Genomic DNA, 20483 nt, shown 5'->3' with positions numbered 1-20483 from the left:
GCTCGTTTTGCTATGATACAGCACACGGTTGGGTGGGCGGAGTTAACCGTCTCATCACTCTGATAAACGTAGATGCCGATAAAACGTGATCCCATATCAGGTAAACTCGCTCCCACACAAAGAAGCAGTTGTGTTTACGGAAAATTAATACCAACAAATTGAAGCTTGACCCCAATTTAAGTCTTTTTTTAATCAGTTCCGTGCATTCTGGTGTACGCCGGTGTTTTTCACAAGCAAGCTTCCATATTCTCCTATGGATTTGGGAAATGTAGTTCTATTTCCGTTCTCCCTACTACAGATAGCCGCCAGTAAAACTACAATACCCAGTTCTCCTCTCAGACACGCCGCTACTGTTGATACCGGTTTACCACTCACACAGTGTGACTGTGGACTCCACAGGAGACTTAAAAAAGGTATATAATTGGAAATGTGAATGATGTGCTACAATATCTCCTTATAAGATAGTCATAGTCATAGTTAGTCCCGCATCGTTCAATACGATACGGTGACAAAGCTAACGCGGCTCGGGAAACAGTAATCAGACAAGCTAACTCAGCTAGCATCATAACTTACACAACATGCTTATTTCCGCATGCTTTAAAGTTTTAATGCCCGTGAGACTGTGTGGTTAATACGGTTGAGCAGCATTACTTTGACTTACGAATTGTTTATGTATGTCACGGGAGAAAAGGTTGAATATCTGACTTTCTGATATGTGGTAACATGTGTGTCATGTAATGTGGGGGTGTGTTCACCCTCCTTTCCCCTGTCCTGGATGTATTAATGTCTTCTTCTTCAATTAAAGTTGAATCCAATGATTATCATCATTAAGCTGCTAGCACAGCTCAATAAGAAGCCAATCACTGTAATCAGGTGGGTTGCAGACCTAAAACATGCAGAAAGTAGATCTGTACCAGGATTAGGCATTTCTGCCTTGAATAATCTCTGTAGTTCAGTACTTACATCATCTGACTGCAATCTGCCCTGACGTCACAGTAGTCTGAGGAGTAGCTCCATTTTGGAATAAATTCATCCCATGCAGTTTTTCATGTGTGATTTGTTGAAGTCATACTGCCATCACAGTTCAGTTTGTCCCTGTCAAACAGGAGAATCGGAGTGTGGAGGAGATCCAGAGAGAAGCATGTCGCCTCCTCGTCTCACGGGCGCGCTCAGATCCTTCTCCAACGTTAGTAGGAAGGAGGACCTCACTGAGCAGCAGCTCTACGACCTCAAGGTGAGCACAAAAAGATCAGCATAAACGTTCTTTCCAAAGTCTTATGACAGGAACTTTCAAAGTGAAACAGGTTGAATAGATGATTGTCAAGTTTTGTGTAAAGTCATGTATTTTAAAGTCTTGTTAGAGGCGACTCCAGGTTGATGATGCAGAATTACAGTGTATGAACTGAGGGAACACAGAGTGCTGACATCTTGAGAGCAGGATGTGACCTGGAATATGTCTGAGGTGGAGAAATATGAGGACAGCATGTCAAGAATGGGTTAAGGTTAGGGTTAGTGCCACTGTAGAAGTCTGCCTCAGGATGGTAATGACCTCATTAATAAAACACTGTGTAGGAGCCAAGCTAAAAGTGTATGTGCGCCCAAAAGCTGAAAATAGCGATTTATAGAACCGTGCATACGCACACTTGCGTGCACTTTTCCCTTTATACATCTCGCTCCACCTGGAAGGTTGCGCAGATCACATCCCGCCCTCAACACGCCCACTTTCAACCCATTAACAGTCGAGTCAAAGGACCTCAGGAATTATTTTTGCGTAAATCAACTTGCCAATCGATGGCATTTTACGATCAATTATGGCAGAACAAACAAGGACAAGGAATTTCACCGAGAGTGAAATAGTCCTGGTGGAGGTCAGGAACTTGGTATTATTTGGTGTCACAGTCGTGGCTTCACTGATAAAAGAAAGAACTAATGATCGTCAGCACATTGTCACTGCTGTAAATAGTGTGAGAGCTGCAGAGAGATCAGTGACTGCAGAGGTGGAGAAGAAGAGTCTGATCTGAAGGTGGAGGTCAGAGGAGAGCCGCTGAACACCCAAAATGTTCCCCATGGTTGTGATAACCACCGTAAGGGAAAGAGACAGGGATTTGGAGAAGACCACAGAGGAGACTGATAAAGTACAGCTTTATCTGTTTATTAAATGTAGGAATTAAAACAGGGACTTATACAAAGGCTCAGTAGACTTTTTCCAATTCTTAGAACGCCAGTGTGTACTCCCATACGTCATGAGTAACTACTTGCAGGGCGTCCTCCGAAGTGCAGAGCTTCTCTGCCATCTCTTGCCAAATGCATTATGGGTAATTCATCTTCCCAAGCCTACACAGGTCCGGTGTCGATGCATCCTTGATAAAGTGAGCGGAGCGAGAACACATCCGGGTATTCCATGTGTACTCAATTAGAAACGGCCTAAGAATTGGGTCAGTACTTGGTCTCCCACTGATGACGTTTCACTTTTACACCAGAACTCAAGTATGGACAGTATGGGTACTGGAAAACTGCCTTTGTGTTGCGCCCTCAGTCACTCTGGAGTTAGAAGCGGTGACGAGGAGGTCGTATGTGTGCAGCAGCAGAGTGTCCAGAGTGCATGGTGGTGCCAGAGCCTCCGCAGTGCAGCTTTACGCACGGCTGTCACATTGCTCTTTATATGCTGACTCAGCATTTGGACTGACTGTTACACACCTTGTCACACTTGATAATCACTTCTATCCTGCACTCTGTATCATTTGAAGATGAAAGTGAAGCCGCCTAAAATGCAATGAAAGTTTTCGTTCTGAAAACGGGGCCTCAGTAGATTGTCTGTCAGCTGGTGTAATGAGTCTGGTGGTATCCCATCATCGCAATTGTCTCGTTTAAATGTATTTTTTATACTTCTTTGAAAAGCACTGTGACTATCCCTGTTGTTGATGGTGCCATATAAGCTGTTTAGCCTTGGTGACCAGGGCTATAATCTTTGATTTGTCAGCTTGTTCCTGTACAGTTACCTTCACATGGACCTCAATGTCTGGAGGTGTGGATTACTCCTTCAATGTCTAATCGATCAGTGCTCAACCCAAACAGCAGTCACAACAGTTATGCCTGATCACCATCTTCTCCTGCACCAGAATGATATTTCCTTTTTGTTTTATGGCTCTTTTTAAATTTTATTATGCGAGTTAATTAATTTTTTTTCACCTTGGATGACTCTGCTTGCACATTCTATGGCTCATATTCACTCGTTTTACCTCTTTTCATTTGGGATGAATGATATAATCTCACCCAGGACGGAGGAACCAAACCCAGACTCTGATCTGGACTCTGTACCGAGTTATCTGCTGCAGGATGTGAGAAGCAGGTTCACAACCTGCTACACACCGACTCCACATCAGCTCTGTGCAATATCAATGATTTCTGCTGCTGGCAATCACAATTTAGCAGACTCTGAGATTATTCCAGATGTGTCGTGCAGAAATCCAAATTATCGAGACGCCCCCGGAGTCTATGAAGCTCGATTACTACAAATACGTGTCAGCCCCGGATTTATTATCAGCTTCAGGGGTTCATGAAATGAGACACTGCACACTGCTTTGTGGGTTTGTTATTTTGACTTTTTATTAGCATAACAATATATGTTCTCCACAGTCAACAAACTGCTGCCTCCATCATGTGAATAGTAAAACACACATCACTACAGAATGGATCACTGAGCCTCAAGTCCAGGGAACCAGGAAGGAAGGACAGAAAACAGAACCAGGTCTTTAAAATGGATGTTCCAGAGAGTGTTCTCCTGAACTGTTCTCGTGAATACATTAAATATTGTAAAATATGGTTACATAAAGTCTGTTTTTAATTTCCCAATTAATCTATTTATGTTTTTATTAATAAGCCTGTCATTTAAAGGGATGTTTTTAAAGATTTTCCAATTGCTAACACACTAAAATGACACGCACAGCACAATTATTTAAACGGACACACACACAGAACAAAAACTCTTCTTAAGTCTCCAAAACTCAAAACACATTTTCTGCTTTACACACATCTTGCAATTCAAAATGGCTTTTTTTTTTTTAAATGCACTGAACACGGTCGGCTGCATGAGACCCAGCAATCTGACATCAAGTCACATGGTTGATATTTCAAAACACTGACATTTAAATACTCGAGCTAAACAGGATATGTGAAACCAAACACCTCATTTGTTAATCGTTTCCACTTCAATCAGGAAGTAAACACGATGACAAGACCACAGGTGAGCGCCTTACAGAGAGAGGAAGAGGAAGAGCTGAGAATGAGAGGGGGAGGAAGAGTGAGAGGTGGAGGTAGAGTGAGAGGGGGAGGTAGAGTGAGAGGTGGAGGTAGAGTGAGAGGTGGAGGTAGAGGTGGAGGTAGAGTGAGAGGTGGAGGTAGAGTGAGAGGTGGAGGTAGAGCTCGTAGAGGAGACAATGTTTTGGTTTTGTTTAGTTTTTCTGAAGGACTGAGAGACTCAACCATGGTGGAGGAAGAGGCCAGAGGTTCATTGGGGTTTTATTTCACTGCCATTCTAAATCTGGTTTTGGATAATAAAGAAATCCAAAGCCACGTCTTACAAGACGACACCACGTTCAACAACATTCAACCAGTCATTCTGCCACATCGGCTTGTGTCCTCAGGCCAAACCAAGTCAGAATGAAAGAACTTTTTTAAGGAGCCTTTTGAGAGAAACTCTGAAAGAAACAAAGAACTCAGACGAGCACATATGGATGCAAGTACAATGTTGACTGCAGTTCAGTACACGGAACATTGTTTCCTAGTGTACTGGAAACACTCTATTGGCTGATTCTCAGCACAGCGGTGGAAAGTACGCACTGACTTGTTTGGTGAAAAGAAATTTTAAATAAATGTATTAACAGCATGTGTATCTGCAAATACTTCTGCACACGGGAACAGTTTGAAGAATTTTCTACAATTTGAACTATTTAAGTATTATGGCCAAATATACTAAAGATGTAAAGTGCTTTACGTCATGCCAGTGTCTGAGACAAAACTCTGGTAATATCAATGAAGTGTGTGCTCGTCGTTGCAGATGTTTGAATTTGATAATGTATTTAGTTTTGGTTGCAGTGCTTCATTTTGCAGGATGTAGAAGGTATTTTGCAGTTTGGGGGTGTGGTTTTGGGAATGTTATGAAGTATTTTGATAAAACCAGCCTAGTTTGCAAAATGGTGTTTTAGCAAATGCAAAAAACTGTTATAAGATATTATATAGCTACAACAAAGTAATTTGTGTTATTGACATCCAAATTCAATCCAAATTCATTCTGCCATGAAAGATCACTTTCACCACAGCCTGACACCATTGCTTGTAGTTTGACCCCAGCGTCATCATCTTCCTATATCTTCTGATTTCATAAGATTTCCAAACTTTCATAGCAATCTGAAGCCTGATCTTTATCTTTATAAGATCCGTTTCTCTAATGGCTCCAGACTTTTCCTTCCTGTGGTTCTTCCAGTGAACTGTGTTGACATGCAGTGACTCTTTAAGTGCTCCTGAGTCGGTGCACAGTTTCCCTCCTCTTCAGCCTCGTTTACACGCTTTCAAGTAAAAACATGACAATTTTTGTTTCTGTTTTAGATTTTAATGGTGCACACACACACACACACACACACACACACACACACACACACACACACACACACACACACACACACACACACACACACACACACACACACACACACACACACACACACACACACACACACACGCGCGTGCACCACCACCATTGTAAACTCTTCTTCTGCTCATGCATGAGTATCAAACATGGCGGCCTCCAGAGTAACAAAGAGCTCCCAGTCCGTACTCTAGTTATGTAGTTGGTATTGGTAGATTTGAGGTTTTGCGTGACGTCAGAGGTCTGGCGGTTCTCTGGTCGCCGTTTTGGACGTCCCCTGACTGTAAACAACACGCTGAACAGTTACAGCTTAAGCAAGAGTTGATAAGATCTTCTTTGTAGCTACAGTAACAGGCGGGAAACATGCACTACCAGGAACCTGCATTAACAGGGACCCTGAGAGAACCTGCAGTAACATGGACCCTGAACCTGCAATAACATGGACCCTGAGAGAACCTGCAGTAACATAGACTGTGAGATAACCTGCAGTAACAGGCCGGACACCTGCAGTAACAGGGACCCTGAGAGAACCTGCAGTAACATAGACTGTGAGATAACCTGCAGTAACAGGCCGGACACCTGCAGTAACAGGGACCCTGAGAGAACCTGCAGTAACATAGACTGTGAGATAACCTGCAGTAACAGGCCGGACACCTGCAGTAACAGGGACCCTGAGAGAACCTGCAGTAACAGAGACCTGAGAGAAAGAGAGACCATTCAGCAGTGAGCATTCAGTCCTCCTGACTCTGCAGGTAAAGTTCAGATCAGCCTGGTACTGGTTCTGATCCAGTCTTCAGACCGTGGTGGTCTCTCCTGGTTCAGTCTCTCCTGGTCCAATCTCTCCTGGTCCTGTCTCCAGACCATGGTGGTCTCTCCTGGTTCAGTCTCTCCTGGTCCAGTCTCTCCTGGTCCTGTCTCCAGACCATGGAGGTCTCTCCTGGTCCAGTCTCCAGACCGTGGTGGTCTCTCCTGGTCCAGTCTCTCCTGGTCCAGTCTCCAGATCGTGGTGGGGGTACTCCCTGGCTTCACACCAGGCAGGAATCAGGACCCGGGACTGGGTTTGCTGCTTCACCTGGATCACTATGACGCCATTATGAAATGTTTTGTCACTTGTTTTCTCCCTACAACTTAAGTTGCAGTTAACAAACTGCAAACCACATCATACACAGTGATGGGAAGAAACACTACGTTTAAATAAGCAAGAATCCTCCTTTAATTTTTGAAAGAATGTGTAAAAGGTCTTTTTTCCATCTTGTTCCCAAGAACATTACAGGAACAAACACAAGCATACAGAAATGTAGAGTATCAAAGACAGAGCGCTGCCCCGTGTTGCTGCTACCGATGGGTCAGTCGGTCACAATTGCCCCAAGGGGATTAATACAGTTGTAAAAATAAAAAAACAAACAAATAAATAAGATATGGTGTTTGTATGTACACTGTATATTCTGAGTTCCACTGCAACATGTGTCCCGACTCTGGTTTTCACATGTAAATCTGACTTGTTTCCCAGATCAGCCGCCTCTCCCTGAAGCTTACCTCGTGCTGTGGAGCGGCATGAGCAGCTCACTTTCACCTGGCTCAGCTCCTCTTAAATCCTCTAAGCAGAAAAAGTGCTTCTGCAGGAGAAAAAGATGGCTGAGATTATCTCCCTTCTGGTGAAATGCTTAGTTTCAGAAGACGTGAAGATACCCATTGTAATGCAGTCCTCGTGTTAATGGTTCTCGTGACCTCAGAACATTTTACAACTCACTGCCCCAATGAGGCTTATTTGGAGGGAAAAAGTCTTATTCACCTGTGAAGAAATACATACTGACGACACTGCACGTTTAATGACGATGTGAAGTATTGCACATAGCATCAGTCTTCTGTCAGCAGACATCTGGTAATGTTTTGGCTAAATCATCTACAACACGGTGACTTAACTTCACTGCCAGCTGTACTACCAATCCCATTAGTGGGGCATTTCATTGAAATGGAGACGTTACATTTCTCCCCCTTGGTGGATCTCGATAACATGCAGACATCATTTTATCACTGTAAATTATGAAACTGTAGTAGAAGATGATCAAGCACCGAAGTGTAGAAATGGCTTGGCACTTGGATTGTTATTACGGTGATACGGTGTTAACTATGAAACGAGCACCTTCCAGGAGAATACAGACTGGGAGTCATGACCAGAGACATAATATACAGAGACGCCTCATTGACTGGCGCTGCCTATTGGCGATGATGTCGCAGCACGGCGCCATCTTAGATGGGGCATCCTGTTTCCCCAGTGCATTTACTTCTACTGAGGAAGGAGTAGTCCAACTGCAATAATCATAATTCGCCCAATTTTCACACATTAAGAATATGTGCTTTCATGCTTTCATACTTTGTATTCTGCTCTTTAATAAAGATAGACATACTGTATGGCATATTAATGAATATATAAATTAAGAAACAGATTGATTATTAATTTGGATTTATTTCTGTCGCGCTCCCTCTGTCATGTAAAAAGTGTGTATGTGAGTATTTCTAAATAAACTTTCAGAAAGCAAGGGAGATATTTTAATCTGAGAAGACACATGATGCTCACAACTTCATGGGACATAACAAATATAAATACATCATTGGGCTGAAGTTCACTTTCAGGGAAATACAGAGGAAGGTTTACTGGTAGGCTCTCGTCAACTTTCCTCCAAGTGTTTGTAACCAAAACATGGACTTTTGCTTGTTGCTGGTTCTGCGTTAACTCCAGTTTACTCTGACTCTACCCAACAGTGATGCCCCATCCAATATGGCGGCGACGCCGATGTTCTCTCCAGCACGGAATGAGGCGTCCACCTACTGTATATTATGTCTTTGGTCATGACACTCTGAAAGCCCCCATGTTTGTTATTGTCCATCTATTTGCACATCGGCAGAAGAACTACAGCCGTGGTGCGCATACGCAGTAGCGGTAGTTTCTCTGTGTACACGGAGATGGGGCCCGAGCGTTTTGACAAAGTTCCACCTTGGTAGCTATTTTCCAAAAGATCAGTTTTCAGTGGCTCCGAGCATAGTTGGATTACGTTTTAACTTGAAAATGTGTTGTGTGAACGGGGCCTTAAACATCTCAGATTTGTCAGCGAGAGAAGGCATCATCATCATCGTAAATATCTGGGAAAGTCGACATTATCTCTGCGTCTGAATGTATTTTCATCAATGATCAGCCTGTCAAATTATTCATCAGTAACTATTGTGTATCTACGCCGTTATCAAATGAGTGTGGACAGTCGGCGTTACCTGTGTTTTGGTTTCTTTGAGCATTGACTGCTTCGGTTTCTCTTCCTTGAAATGTAATTGTGTCTCTCCCTGTGAATCATCATAGGCCAAGCGTCTGAAGAGGCAGGAGCAGTTTGCCAGAGAGGGCCTGACGTGGCAGAAGATTGTCCATTTCTGCTCCGAGCATCAGGACAAAGTGAAGCAGCATGCTGCGAGTCAGGAACTGAAGAGCCTCCTCGTGGCAGCCAAACAGATTGGTGATTAACTCCTCAGCCTCCGATCCATTGTCCTGCCTTTCATTCTGTTTTTTGTGTGTTTGTGTTGCACTGATGAAAACACTGTTGGAAGTTTCAGAATACTGCTGGTGTGCTTTAGATGGCCAGTCTAAAAGTGATTATGACACACTGAAGAGCTGCTGAAATGATTCTGTTGTTGTATTTGTGGGTTCGAGGGACAGCTATTAGGCATCAAAGTAAGTTTAAGTGGCCAACATGTTGCCTGGCTTTAATAGAGAACTCTTAAAGGTGCAGATCACCATTTGAATTAGATCCAAACCTGTTTGTTTACTGGCAGATTCATGTCAGGCTGACATAGTTTGACTTCACAGAGGCCAACTGTTTCTTAAATTTTCAGTTCTGCCTCAGGAGATGGGTAGATGGGGGATAGATTAGAAACTTTTGTGGTATTGACAGATTTAAAAATTGGCTCTGGAACTTCTGATGCAACATCCATCGCATCTTCAGTGCCTCTTTATCCACTTTGTGGGTACGTCCGAAAAGTCCGTCCTTTCTCCTCATCTATCGACTTCTCCTTCACCCCGGAAGTGTTGTATGTTGCGGTCATGATAAGGACTGTCTGAATTCTCAATAAGCAAAGGAAAGGAGGCTCAATGCTTCCTTTAGAACCTCCTTTACCCTAGGAACCACTGATGCTTCCTTTAGAACCTCCTTTAGCCTAGGAACCACTGATGCTTCCTTTAGAACCTCCTTTAGCTTAATGAAACACTGATGTATGCTTTAGCAAAGGAGACCAGCTCATGTTCCCCCATAATTCCATGCGGCGACACCATTTAAAGGAACCCGCTCATCGGAGCGTTCAGGGAAACTCAGGATGACTGAAAAAGGAGCAGATCATGTAAGTTACAAAAGCAATAATCTGCCTAGAACAACTTGAAATCATCTAGAACCCAGATGAACTTTTTGTAGTTCATTTTCAGAAACTTGTAGTTCTTTCCCCACCATGGCAGACGTCACTAACTTGAGCTGCCGTCGCTTTATTATGACGTCACTAAGTGAAAGTCTGACTGCCTCACCACCGTGATCACCTTTACTCACTCCTAACACCTTTCCTTAACTCCTTTAGGAAGTCTCCTAACACCTTTCACTAACTCCTTTAGGAAGTCTCCTAACACCTTTCACTAACTCCTTTAGGAAGTCTCCTAACACCTTTCACTAACTCCTTTAGGAAGCTTCCTAACACCTTTCACTAACTCCTTTAGGAAGCTTCCTAACACCTTTCACTAACTCCTTTAAGAAGCCTCCTAACTCCTTTCACTAACTCCTTTAGGAAGCCTCCTAACACCTTTCACTAACTCCTTTAAGAAGCCTCCTAACTCCTTTCACTAACTCCTTTAGGAAGCCTCCTAACACCTTTCACTAACTCCTTTAGGAAGTTTCCTAACACCTTTCACTAGCTCCTTTAGGAAGCCTCCTAACACCTTTCACTAGCTCCTTTAGGAAGCCTCCTAACACCTTTCACTAACTCCTTTAAGAAGCCTCCTAACTCCTTTCACTAACTCCTTTAGGAAGTCTCCTAACACCTTTCACTAACTCCTTTAGGAAGTCTCCTAACACCTTTCACTAACTCCTTTAGGAAGCTTCCTAACACCTTTCACTAGCTCCTTTAGGAAGCCTCCTAACACCTTTCACTAGCTCCTTTAGGAAGCCTCCTAACACCTTTCCTTAACTCCTTTAGGAAGCCTCCTAACTCCTTTCACTAACTCCTTTAGGAAGTCTCCTAACTCCTTTCACTAACTCCTTCAGGAAGCCTTCTAACACCTTTCACTAACCCTGTGATGTCATCTAGGGGTTAAGTTAAAGTCGATAGATAAGGAGACAGGAGGGACTTTTCGGACGTACCCTTGGTGTTGAAGTCAGTTCAGATATGGGAGCAAAAGGCTCGGCATACCCTGACTAACACACTCTGTAACACACACTGCCAGGACCGCCCTTCCCTTTTATCACCAATGTCCAATAATGCCTGGAACAGTTGGTCACAAAGCAGGTCCACGTAAATCATCACACAGATCCTGCTGGTATAATGATCGGTAGTCCACATTTCACCAATCAGCATCCACACACACCTGTGCAGGTAAGACAAAGACAAAAAGAGAGAAAAAACTCCAAAGAGAGAAACTGGAGCTTCAGTCGGAGCTGCGATGTTGCAAATTGTTGACCTTATTATTTCCTCACACGGTTCAAACAGTGCAAGACAGAAGCTAACAAGTGATCTTAAGAATGTTGAGAGCTACGATGTCTTTGTTGAGTCTCGCTGCTTCAAGTTCAGATTTATCATAAAAGTTTTAGCTGTGTAAAATGAACATTGATGTTTAAAAGCACAAGTGTTGTGATTGTTGTTTGTCAGAGAGATGGTTTTTAATAATGGAATTTTGTTTATATAAAATGACAAACTACTTTTGTAGTCAGTAGTTTCTATATTCGCATATAATGCCTTAGTCTGGATTAAACACTATTTTAATTGTTTCCTATCACGAAAACAAAGCTACTCAAAATGTATCCATCCTGTTTTGTGATTTTTAAGAATTTAAAGTTTAAAATATACGTACGTAAACATTTAAACGGCAGTTTGACGATGTCTCAACAAGGAAAGTTGTAGGATTGACCATTAATATAAGTTCAAAACGAAGCACAAATTCTGAAATGAACTTTGCGTGTAACAATGTGATTTCTCACAAAAAACGTGATTGATCGCAACAACCCAGCACAAAACACGACTGATTTGAGCTGCAACCGCGGCGTTTACCAACGATTCTCCCACCCTCCGATCTTTCGTGTCTGACGGCCGAACATCGTGCAGTTTGTGGGAGCCTTTAGATCAGGGGTCACCGACAAGGTGCCCGGGTCACCAGGTCGCCCTCAAGGTCCACGAGTTGCCCCCAGGCCTGTTCTAAAAATAACACAACTCACAAATGAGCTGTGTCTAAAATGTTATTTTATTCTTTTGCTATTCTTTTTTTAATCACACTTGCATGTATATAAGTTTAAAAATGACCAAATCTAAAAAAAAAAGCTCATTTAAAATTTGTTTATTATGCATGAAGTTTAGTTTACTTTAGTGTTTTTTGTAATGAGAAGGTTTGGACTGAGTGACGCCGTGCTGCAGGTGTTTGCCCAGGGCATAAAACAAGCCAGGTCCACGACTGGGTATATTTCTGGATCCACACACAACCCGTCTTTCTACCATCACCTGCTGAACACTTCACACACTCAGGATCGCGCCACATCCAGAGAAATGGCGTAGGGTTGCACAGAGAGGAGGATGCTGTAGCGGAGCGAATGCTGTCGCACCACATAACGCATCAACACGCATCACAACTAATCGACATGCTCAGTTGCAAACTTCATGAATGCAGGTGATTCTTGATATTCTTGGAATATTTTTTGGCAGCCAAAAGGATGCTCCACGAATATCAGGAATGTCAGGCTCATTTGAGACCCTTATTCAGATACATTACGCACCTTTACCTTCTGTGCGCAATGTGGGAAATGATAGTCATGATTATGATAATAATTATAATCTCTTGTTTTCCAATAGGGTTTCGCCCAGCTCTCCAGCTCTCTCTCAGACCCCAATTACATTGGAGAATACTGATAAATGTCGTTGGACACTGTTTGTGGTCTCCAAATACACAGATTAAGCTTATTTGCAGATGACACCAACATATTTTCTACAGGTTCATAAAGTCGAGCAGGTCTAAAGGCACACAGATGGATTGATGGAGGGATAATTTGATTTGGTACTGTTGTTTCTTCCAAAATGTGTTTTTTGATACACCACCGCTTGGTGTTGATTTGAAATTAGCAGCAAGTCATGGGAAATGACACAGAGGACACTGATAAAGTTACCCTCAGCCTGCACAGTGCCAGTTCAAATCAGTCCACTTCATTATTTCTACCTAATTATATTTACTTCATTGCTTTTTTCAGGCACTCAGACAGCAGTCTGAATTGTTTGCACAGCGCGCTGCCTCTAATGTCTTTTGTGTTTCCAGGAACTCATAGTGGGTGCCTGCTGTCAGTGGGACCGGCTTACGTAGAATCCATATTTCTCACTCATTAGTTTTGATGGACGACTGCACAAAAGAAGTCTGGCGCAGACTAAATGTCTATAGGGTTGGAAGTTTTCGCAGTGTCGTCATATTTGAAAACACTCCTATTTACTTCAGAGACTCAAATCCAGGTTGAATCACGTGATCTACATGTGCTACTTTTTCTCACTTCGACTTCAAGCGGAACTTTGAGTCAGTGAGTGAGTTCTCTCATGGAAGCCTGTGATGGGATTCATTAATCTTCCTCTTGCTTTGTTCGTGGGGCGCTTTGTGCGTCTTCCTCACCAGCAGATGCTCAGAACATTTGTTGCGGTGACGCTGCGGTCTGATGTAAACCTGCCCTCCACCTGCTTGGCTGGATCCAAATAAGAAGATGCTCCTAAACGCACTCTTGACAGGATGAAAGCAGCCACTCTGCCCGGCTCGGCGAGGCACCCAGTCCCTGGCTTTTCAGAGCATTTTAATTGGCTTAAATCCTTTTCATCTGCTTTACTTCCCTCGTTCTCTCCAGCCTTCTTCACTCTCCTCTCTCTGTGTCCTCCTGACATTTTTTTTCTCTAATTGGACAATTACTCTGTATTCCTTTTTTGTTAAGTGCAGTTCTGGTTAAGCATGAATTGTTTGAATATTATTTAAATGAGGTGCGGGAAACTTAAAGAGTGAGCTCGAGCCGCGGCCTTTTAGAGCTCCAAGCAGCGGATTCTTGTCTGGAGCTTTGAATAGTGCACGGCTCGCATTTAATGGCCATATAAAACAGCACTGCTACCTTGGTACCACTAATGATAATATTGTTGCAGCAATTCTAATAACCATCATCATTAAAATGATGACCACTACATGAATTTTAACTGTTCCGTCACTTGGTTTTCCTCGTTTCCGCTGTGGTCAGGGCCAGACCTTTAACAGTATGAAGGGTGGGCCGCTGACGGAGACTTTTCCTCCAAATATTCAGTTACAGATTTAGTGTGTTTGTCGAAAGAGCCTTACCATCACCAACACACTGACCATACAAAAAAATCCTAATATGATGTACAAGTACAACAATTAATTGGCATACTCCACAGGAGTGAAATCCACTGATGAACCTGAAAAGAAAAGGATATCTTCAGTTCTGTAAAATGCCGCATGCCATAGCCCTATGACAGGTTTAAATGTAACATGCTTAGAAATTGTAGAAAATATTATTCTAACAAATTTCGAGTTGAAATAAATAGTGTACTCTTAGTTAGGGTCTGAGCACTGAATGTGATGAAGGACCCTATTGAAACCAGAGCGATGATGATGATGATGATGATGATGATGATGATGATGATTGATTATTATTATTAACTCATAATTTTTCATTATGGGAAAATGTGTTTCTGAGGGCCTAGACATACATAACTTTTTGCGACACTTTGAACAGTCATCAGGTCCGGCAAAAAATGTGATAATTTGGAGGAATCACATATGTGACTGAAAAAATGGCTCAATGGCACCACCTGGAAAATGAATAAAAATTCAGTCCCCGCATCGGGTTTCACCTTGAGCTTCGAAATTCGGCACACATATGTAACACCCTAAGACGCACAAAATAAGTCTCTACACACTTATGAAACCTCAACAGGAGGTCCGCTATTTTGAAATATATCTTGGATTTTCGTAGATTTATGAACTAAATAGAATTTTCTAGCGCGAACTAGTCTGAGTTGGTTATTCCAAATTACCTGAAACTTTGGGTGGTGATAGAATAGAGATTGGTAAACAAAGTGCATCAAAATAGTCCTAAAATATTTGAGGGCAGGGGCAGAAATAGACGTTTTGCCATGAAACAGTAAGTGCAGTGTAAAAAGCCTTAACATTGCCTGCTCGGCTCGATATGTTTGGACAAAATTGGGTTTTGTAGCGTGAACTAGTCTGAGGGCGTGATTCCAATTCACCTGAACATTTGTGTGGTGATTGAAAAGACATTGGCCAAAGCTTACTTAAATACGTCATATTATGCTAAATTGACTTCCTGATGGTTCTCCAGCAGTGCTAATCGTCCCCATACCTGAAACGACGTCCCAGAAGTGAAGACAGTCTGTCCTCTCTGTCCCTGGCTTGTTTCAGGTTTTAAAAAGTGTGTTGCTCCAACCAGCCAATCAGAAATCAAACCCTATATAGTGTCATCGGGGGTTTAGCCAATCACAATCAAGGTAGGCCCTCCCTTTGACTCCTCCCACAATTAGGCAGCTTTGCTCTGGCACATGGCACCACGAGAGGAAGTACTTCCTCCTCTTCCCAAGATGGGCATGTGTGGGCGGAGCCAGTCCAGCTCACACAGACACAGCAGATTCTGAATCCAGCTCCTATGATCCAATATTCAAATGAGGAAAATCAAGGAGAAGCAATGAACTTTGAATATGTTTTTGAACCAATGACACCATTGTGAAAGTGTTTAAAAGCTGGATAATATGACCCCTTTCAATCATTGCAAAATATAATATAATATAAAGGTCGTTTGACATTTTGCCTTAAAAACAGGAAGTGGAGTGTGAAATGCCTGTACTTGGTCAGATTGGCCTCAGAGTTGACATATTACTTCAGATCCCGCCCCTCATCACAGCTACATCACAATGACAATCATTAGCTTTAGTGCCACCTGCTGTAAACAGGAAGTACCGTCTACACAACCTGTCTATTGTCATACTGACCCCACATATCACATGCTTCATTAGATGACATACACACATCGACTGACCGTCTCAGTCGGAGTCCCGCAAGTAGCAGGGACCCATTCGAGGCTGCTTGCAGCTTTAATTATTCTTATAATTTTTTTAAATAATACTTCCATAAATGTTTGATTAGGAAGTTACTGCATTTTTTTAAGTGTTGGACCAAATTTCAAGAGTCATTGACACTGAGAATCTGCTAGCTAAAAATCCAATCACAAGGTTTTTACAACCCGAAGAAACAAAGGAGAAGTTGGACATTGTCATCGAGTGCAAAAACTATTATTATTTAATACTTGTGAAAACTGTAAAAATATGTATTATTTAAATTACCAAATCATCTGCCCAGTTTTTTAAAACTTCCTATAGCAAACCAGAAAATGTCATTTATTCTGACAATTCTGGGGAATATATATACAACACAAAGACACAGTAAAGTATTCACTTTATGTGTAACAAAGTCAAACTAAGAATAGAAGGACAACAAAAATAGCAAATAATTAATTAAATTGTAGTTTATCCTAGTCAAAAAAAGAGTTGGCAGAAATCTACAGTTTTATTCCAACCCCATCATTATTTTTTCATTTTAATTGAGAAGAACAATTTGCTCTGATCATAACATTTAATCTCACAAGCTTTATTCCTCAACCAAAGTGCTGAGTGTTTCTCTTCATCCCCCAAACTATTGACTCTTTGACTCTGAGACTCTTTAGCCTCATTTCCACCGCACAAAAAGTGCAGGGATGGAACAGAGCGGTATGGAGCGGTATGGCAAAGCCGAACCAGAGTCAAATCTGGTGCGATTCCTCTGCAGAAAGGAGGTTAAAATGTTGAGAGCTCCGCAGATTTGTGACGTTGCAACAGTAGTCTCAGCCGGGGCGACAGATCTGGACCTTATGAACCCTCTCTTGTTGTTTACATACTTCGCTTAGCATGAGCACTCGTTGTTTTGTTAACTTTTTTTTCTGCAGCCACAGAGCTGCAGCTGCAACTTCCATGTTGCTTCTGAGAGAGCGAACGCCGGCCGGCATTGGTGACGTCGCCCCGCACCGGAGCGCGCTACGGCGGCAAAAAGCCGGTGTAGGTACCAGATCTGTCTGGGCTACCAGATCTGTCCGGGGCGGAGTTCGTGCCTGCGCCTGTCGATGACGTCACACAATATGATCTACGGCAACTGTATATAAACAAACTACATTACGGGCTGGATAGATAGATCGATAGATAAAGTTTTTCATAAGAATTCTACCTTTGTCGCTATGTCCAATATTATGATATTGTGTATGTATTTGGTAATATAATGAAAACAGTCACTTATCTCTACATTATATCTGTACATTCCTTCTCATTCATTGTTGCCACAATATTTATCTTCAGTCTTGGAAAACACTCCGTTTATTGTTTCACCTGCTTGAGATATGAGAAACAGACTAAATGTCTCTGTCACCCATCACATGTCTTTACAGCATTAAGTCGGTAAAAAAGGATATTTCATATAATCAGACGAAGCTCCAGCAGACACGTTCTGCCTCTAAACTCTCCTGAAGTTAAACCAGACAGATCACTGCTGCTTCGGAACATTCAGAGACATAAAACCAGTCGTAGCGTCCTGTTCACCTCACACAGCCTTGTTAGCTTTTCACGGAGCTACAAAGCTACGAAGCTAACTGTGAAAGCTAATGTTAGCTTCATACTGTGACGGGGGAAACTTGCAGCCAGTTAAAATGCGAAACGCCATCATAGCCAATCATAATGTGAAACGTTATCACCATGCGCGGGTTCTAGCCCCGCCCCGGACCGCTCTGGTAGCTCAGGCGCATGCGCAAGCCCCGCCGCCGCGGACAGATCTGGTACCTACAACAGCCGTCGCGTCTGCTCCCGAGTCCCGGTCTCCGTCCCTGCCTGGTGTCTGCTCTTTCAGGACCAACATGAAAGTTGCGCAGCAAAGAAAAAAAACAAAAAAAACCACAAAACTGTGCAAAGCTGAAAATGTTCATACATGAAATGAAAGGACGTTTTATTTTGGTTGTTTACATTTAACAACCAAAAAAGGTTTGGGCAGAAGCAATGCTTGGCTTTCAGCCCACCCCGTACATCACATCAACTCAACAACAATAAACAAACAAACCTTTGCCACTATGCTCACCTTTATCTATAACCTTCGAGAAATGTTTTTTTTTTCAATTAAGGAAATGTACTGCACTGACTATTCACATAACTGATATGTATTAATCATCTCACATTTTAGAGATTTTTTGAATTTTAACATCCAACATATTAAAATATTGAGGGCGTGTAGTAAATCACTGACCAATCAGCAGACGACTCCTCAAAATCAGACCCGTTCTATTGTCCTGAGTACCTCAACGGAAGGGCGAGGGAGAAGCGTCAACCTTTGGAGCGGTTATTTCCGGGAAATCCCAAATTCTTGGGGTGGAAACCTGAACTGTAACAGACTATACCACTCCATTCCTGCACTTTTTGTGGGGTGGAAACGGGGCTTTTGACTGCAAGACTCTTTGACTGCAAGACTCTTTGACTCTTTGACTGTTACTTTAAGACTCTTTGACTCTTTGACTGTGAGACTCTTTGACTCTTTGACTGTGAGACTCTTTGACTGTTACTTTAAGACTCTTTGACTCTTTGACTGTGAGACTCTTTGACTGTGAGACTCTGCTGTGTTAAAGCTGTCGATGTGTTCCTTGTTTTACAGTTGGTGATGAACATGGGCAGGAGGCCATTGAAAGTGCGGGTGTCTTCCTGTTCGAGACCTTCCACAACAAAGACCACGTGGGCACAGAGGAGACCCGGGCAATCAAGCAGATGTTTGGGCCCTTCCCCTCATCTGCAGCTGAAGCCTCCTGTACCTGTGTAGCTCGGCTGGTCGCTCAGCTTGGAGACTCTCGAGTCGAAGAACTGATCCAAACTCAGAGGTCCCGTCACAACCCCCTGCCAGCTTCCTCGTTTGGACGCAACATCACCTTCTCCCATGAATGCTACACGCTGGACCCACTGAAGGCCTTGTCCGAGTCCAGCATCCAGGACAAAGACCTGGACTTCATCAACTTCCTGAACCCTCAGCAGAGCTGGAGGAAGGGAGCCTGTGAGGACGACGCAGCTGGAGGAGGGGAAGCTCTGAGCTCTGGGGACGGAGCCATCCTTCGAACAGAAGTAGAGAAGTATCTGAGTGGAGGCAACATGATTTCATCCAACCCCGAGGAGCTGTGCACCTCCCTGTTCGAGATGCTGGCCTCACAGAGAAGCGACGATGAGCTGCAGAATGAGGTAGGACTACTGGGTCCATCACAGTCCAACAGTTAGTCTTACAAACTGTATTTTATATCTATAAAAATCTATCTCTCTCTCTCTCTCTCTCTCTCTCTCTCTCTCTCTCTCTCTCTATACACACTACTATTCAAAAGTTTGGGGTCACTTAGAAATGTCCTTATTTTTGAAAGAAAAGCAGTTTTTTTCAATGAAAACTTTAAAGTAATCAGAAATACACTCTGTACATTGTTAACGTGGTAAATGACTATTCTAGCTGCAAATGTCTGGTTGTTGGTTCAATACCTACAGAGGTGTATAGAGGCCCATTTCCAGCCACTATCCCTCCAGTGTTCTAATACTCCAATGTGTTGCTCGTTGTGTCAGAAGGCTGATGGACGATTAGAAAACCCTTGAGCAATCATGTGAGCACAGCTGAAAACAGTTTAGCTGCTGAGAGAAGCTATGAAACTGAGCTTCCTCTGAGCAGCTGGAGGATCTGGAGCATCACATGTGTGGGGTGGATTCAGGCTCCAAATGGCCAGAAAAAGAACTTTCATGTGAAACTCGACACTCTATTCTGGTTCTTAGAACTGAAGGCTATTCCATCGCCAAGAAAGTGAAGATTTCCTCCAACGGTGTGTCCTACTCCCTTCAGAGAACAGCACAAACAGGCTCTAACCAGAGCAGGAAGAGAAGTGGGAGCAGGAAGAGAAGTACATTAGAGTCTCTAGTTAGAGAAATAGACGCCTCACAGGTCCTCAACTGGCAGCTTCATTAAATAGTACCCGCTAAACGCCAGAGTCAACCTCTCCAGTGAAGAGGCCACTCCGGGATGCCGGCCTTCAGGGCAGAGTGGCAAAGAAATGTCCTAAATGACAATATTTTCATTTTGAATTTGAATTTGGGAGAAATGTTGTCAGTAGTTTATAGAATGAAACAAAAATGTTAATTTTACTGAAACACATACCTATAAGTAGTAAAATCTGAGAAACTGATCATTTTGCAGTGCTCTCTTAATGTTTTCCAGAGCTGTATATATGTGTGTGTGTAGACTTACACTTTCCAGATTGGACAGACACTATAATGGAAAACATGCTTAAATGCAGACCAGACACGTTTAAAAAACTAAAGAGAACAGAAACATTTGTTTGTAATACCCTGGCTCATACGGCAATATATTCCAATACTCAGGCACAAGGTTGAAAATATGAAACGCTTACAATTCTTGAGTGCATTGGCATTTTTTGATTGGAGGCTTTTTTAGGGCAGGAAAAACATTCAAGATAGT

General features: G+C 42.7%; 1 protein-coding gene across 1 annotated transcript in view; it reads left to right on the top strand.

Moving 5' to 3' along the window:
* The first annotated feature begins 343 nt into the window (after positions 1–343).
* The window catches only part of ascc3 (activating signal cointegrator 1 complex subunit 3), a 218626-nt gene continuing 198486 nt past the window's right edge, over positions 344–20483 (top strand). Inside the window, exons 1-4 of the mRNA XM_080471968.1 lie at positions 344–413; positions 1107–1234; positions 8997–9147; positions 18642–19213. Of these exons, the coding sequence (XP_080328094.1) occupies positions 1142–1234; positions 8997–9147; positions 18642–19213 (816 nt within the window). The 5' untranslated portion in view covers positions 344–413; positions 1107–1141. The remainder of the gene's footprint in view (positions 414–1106; positions 1235–8996; positions 9148–18641; positions 19214–20483) is intronic.

The sequence above is a fragment of the Lipophrys pholis genome (genome assembly GCF_963383615.2).
Source record: "Lipophrys pholis genome assembly, chromosome: 9".
NCBI classification, from domain to species: Eukaryota; Metazoa; Chordata; class Actinopteri; order Blenniiformes; family Blenniidae; genus Lipophrys; species Lipophrys pholis.
The sequence above is the reverse complement of the archived record's forward strand: the minus strand, read 5'-3'. Positions and strand labels throughout refer to the sequence as shown.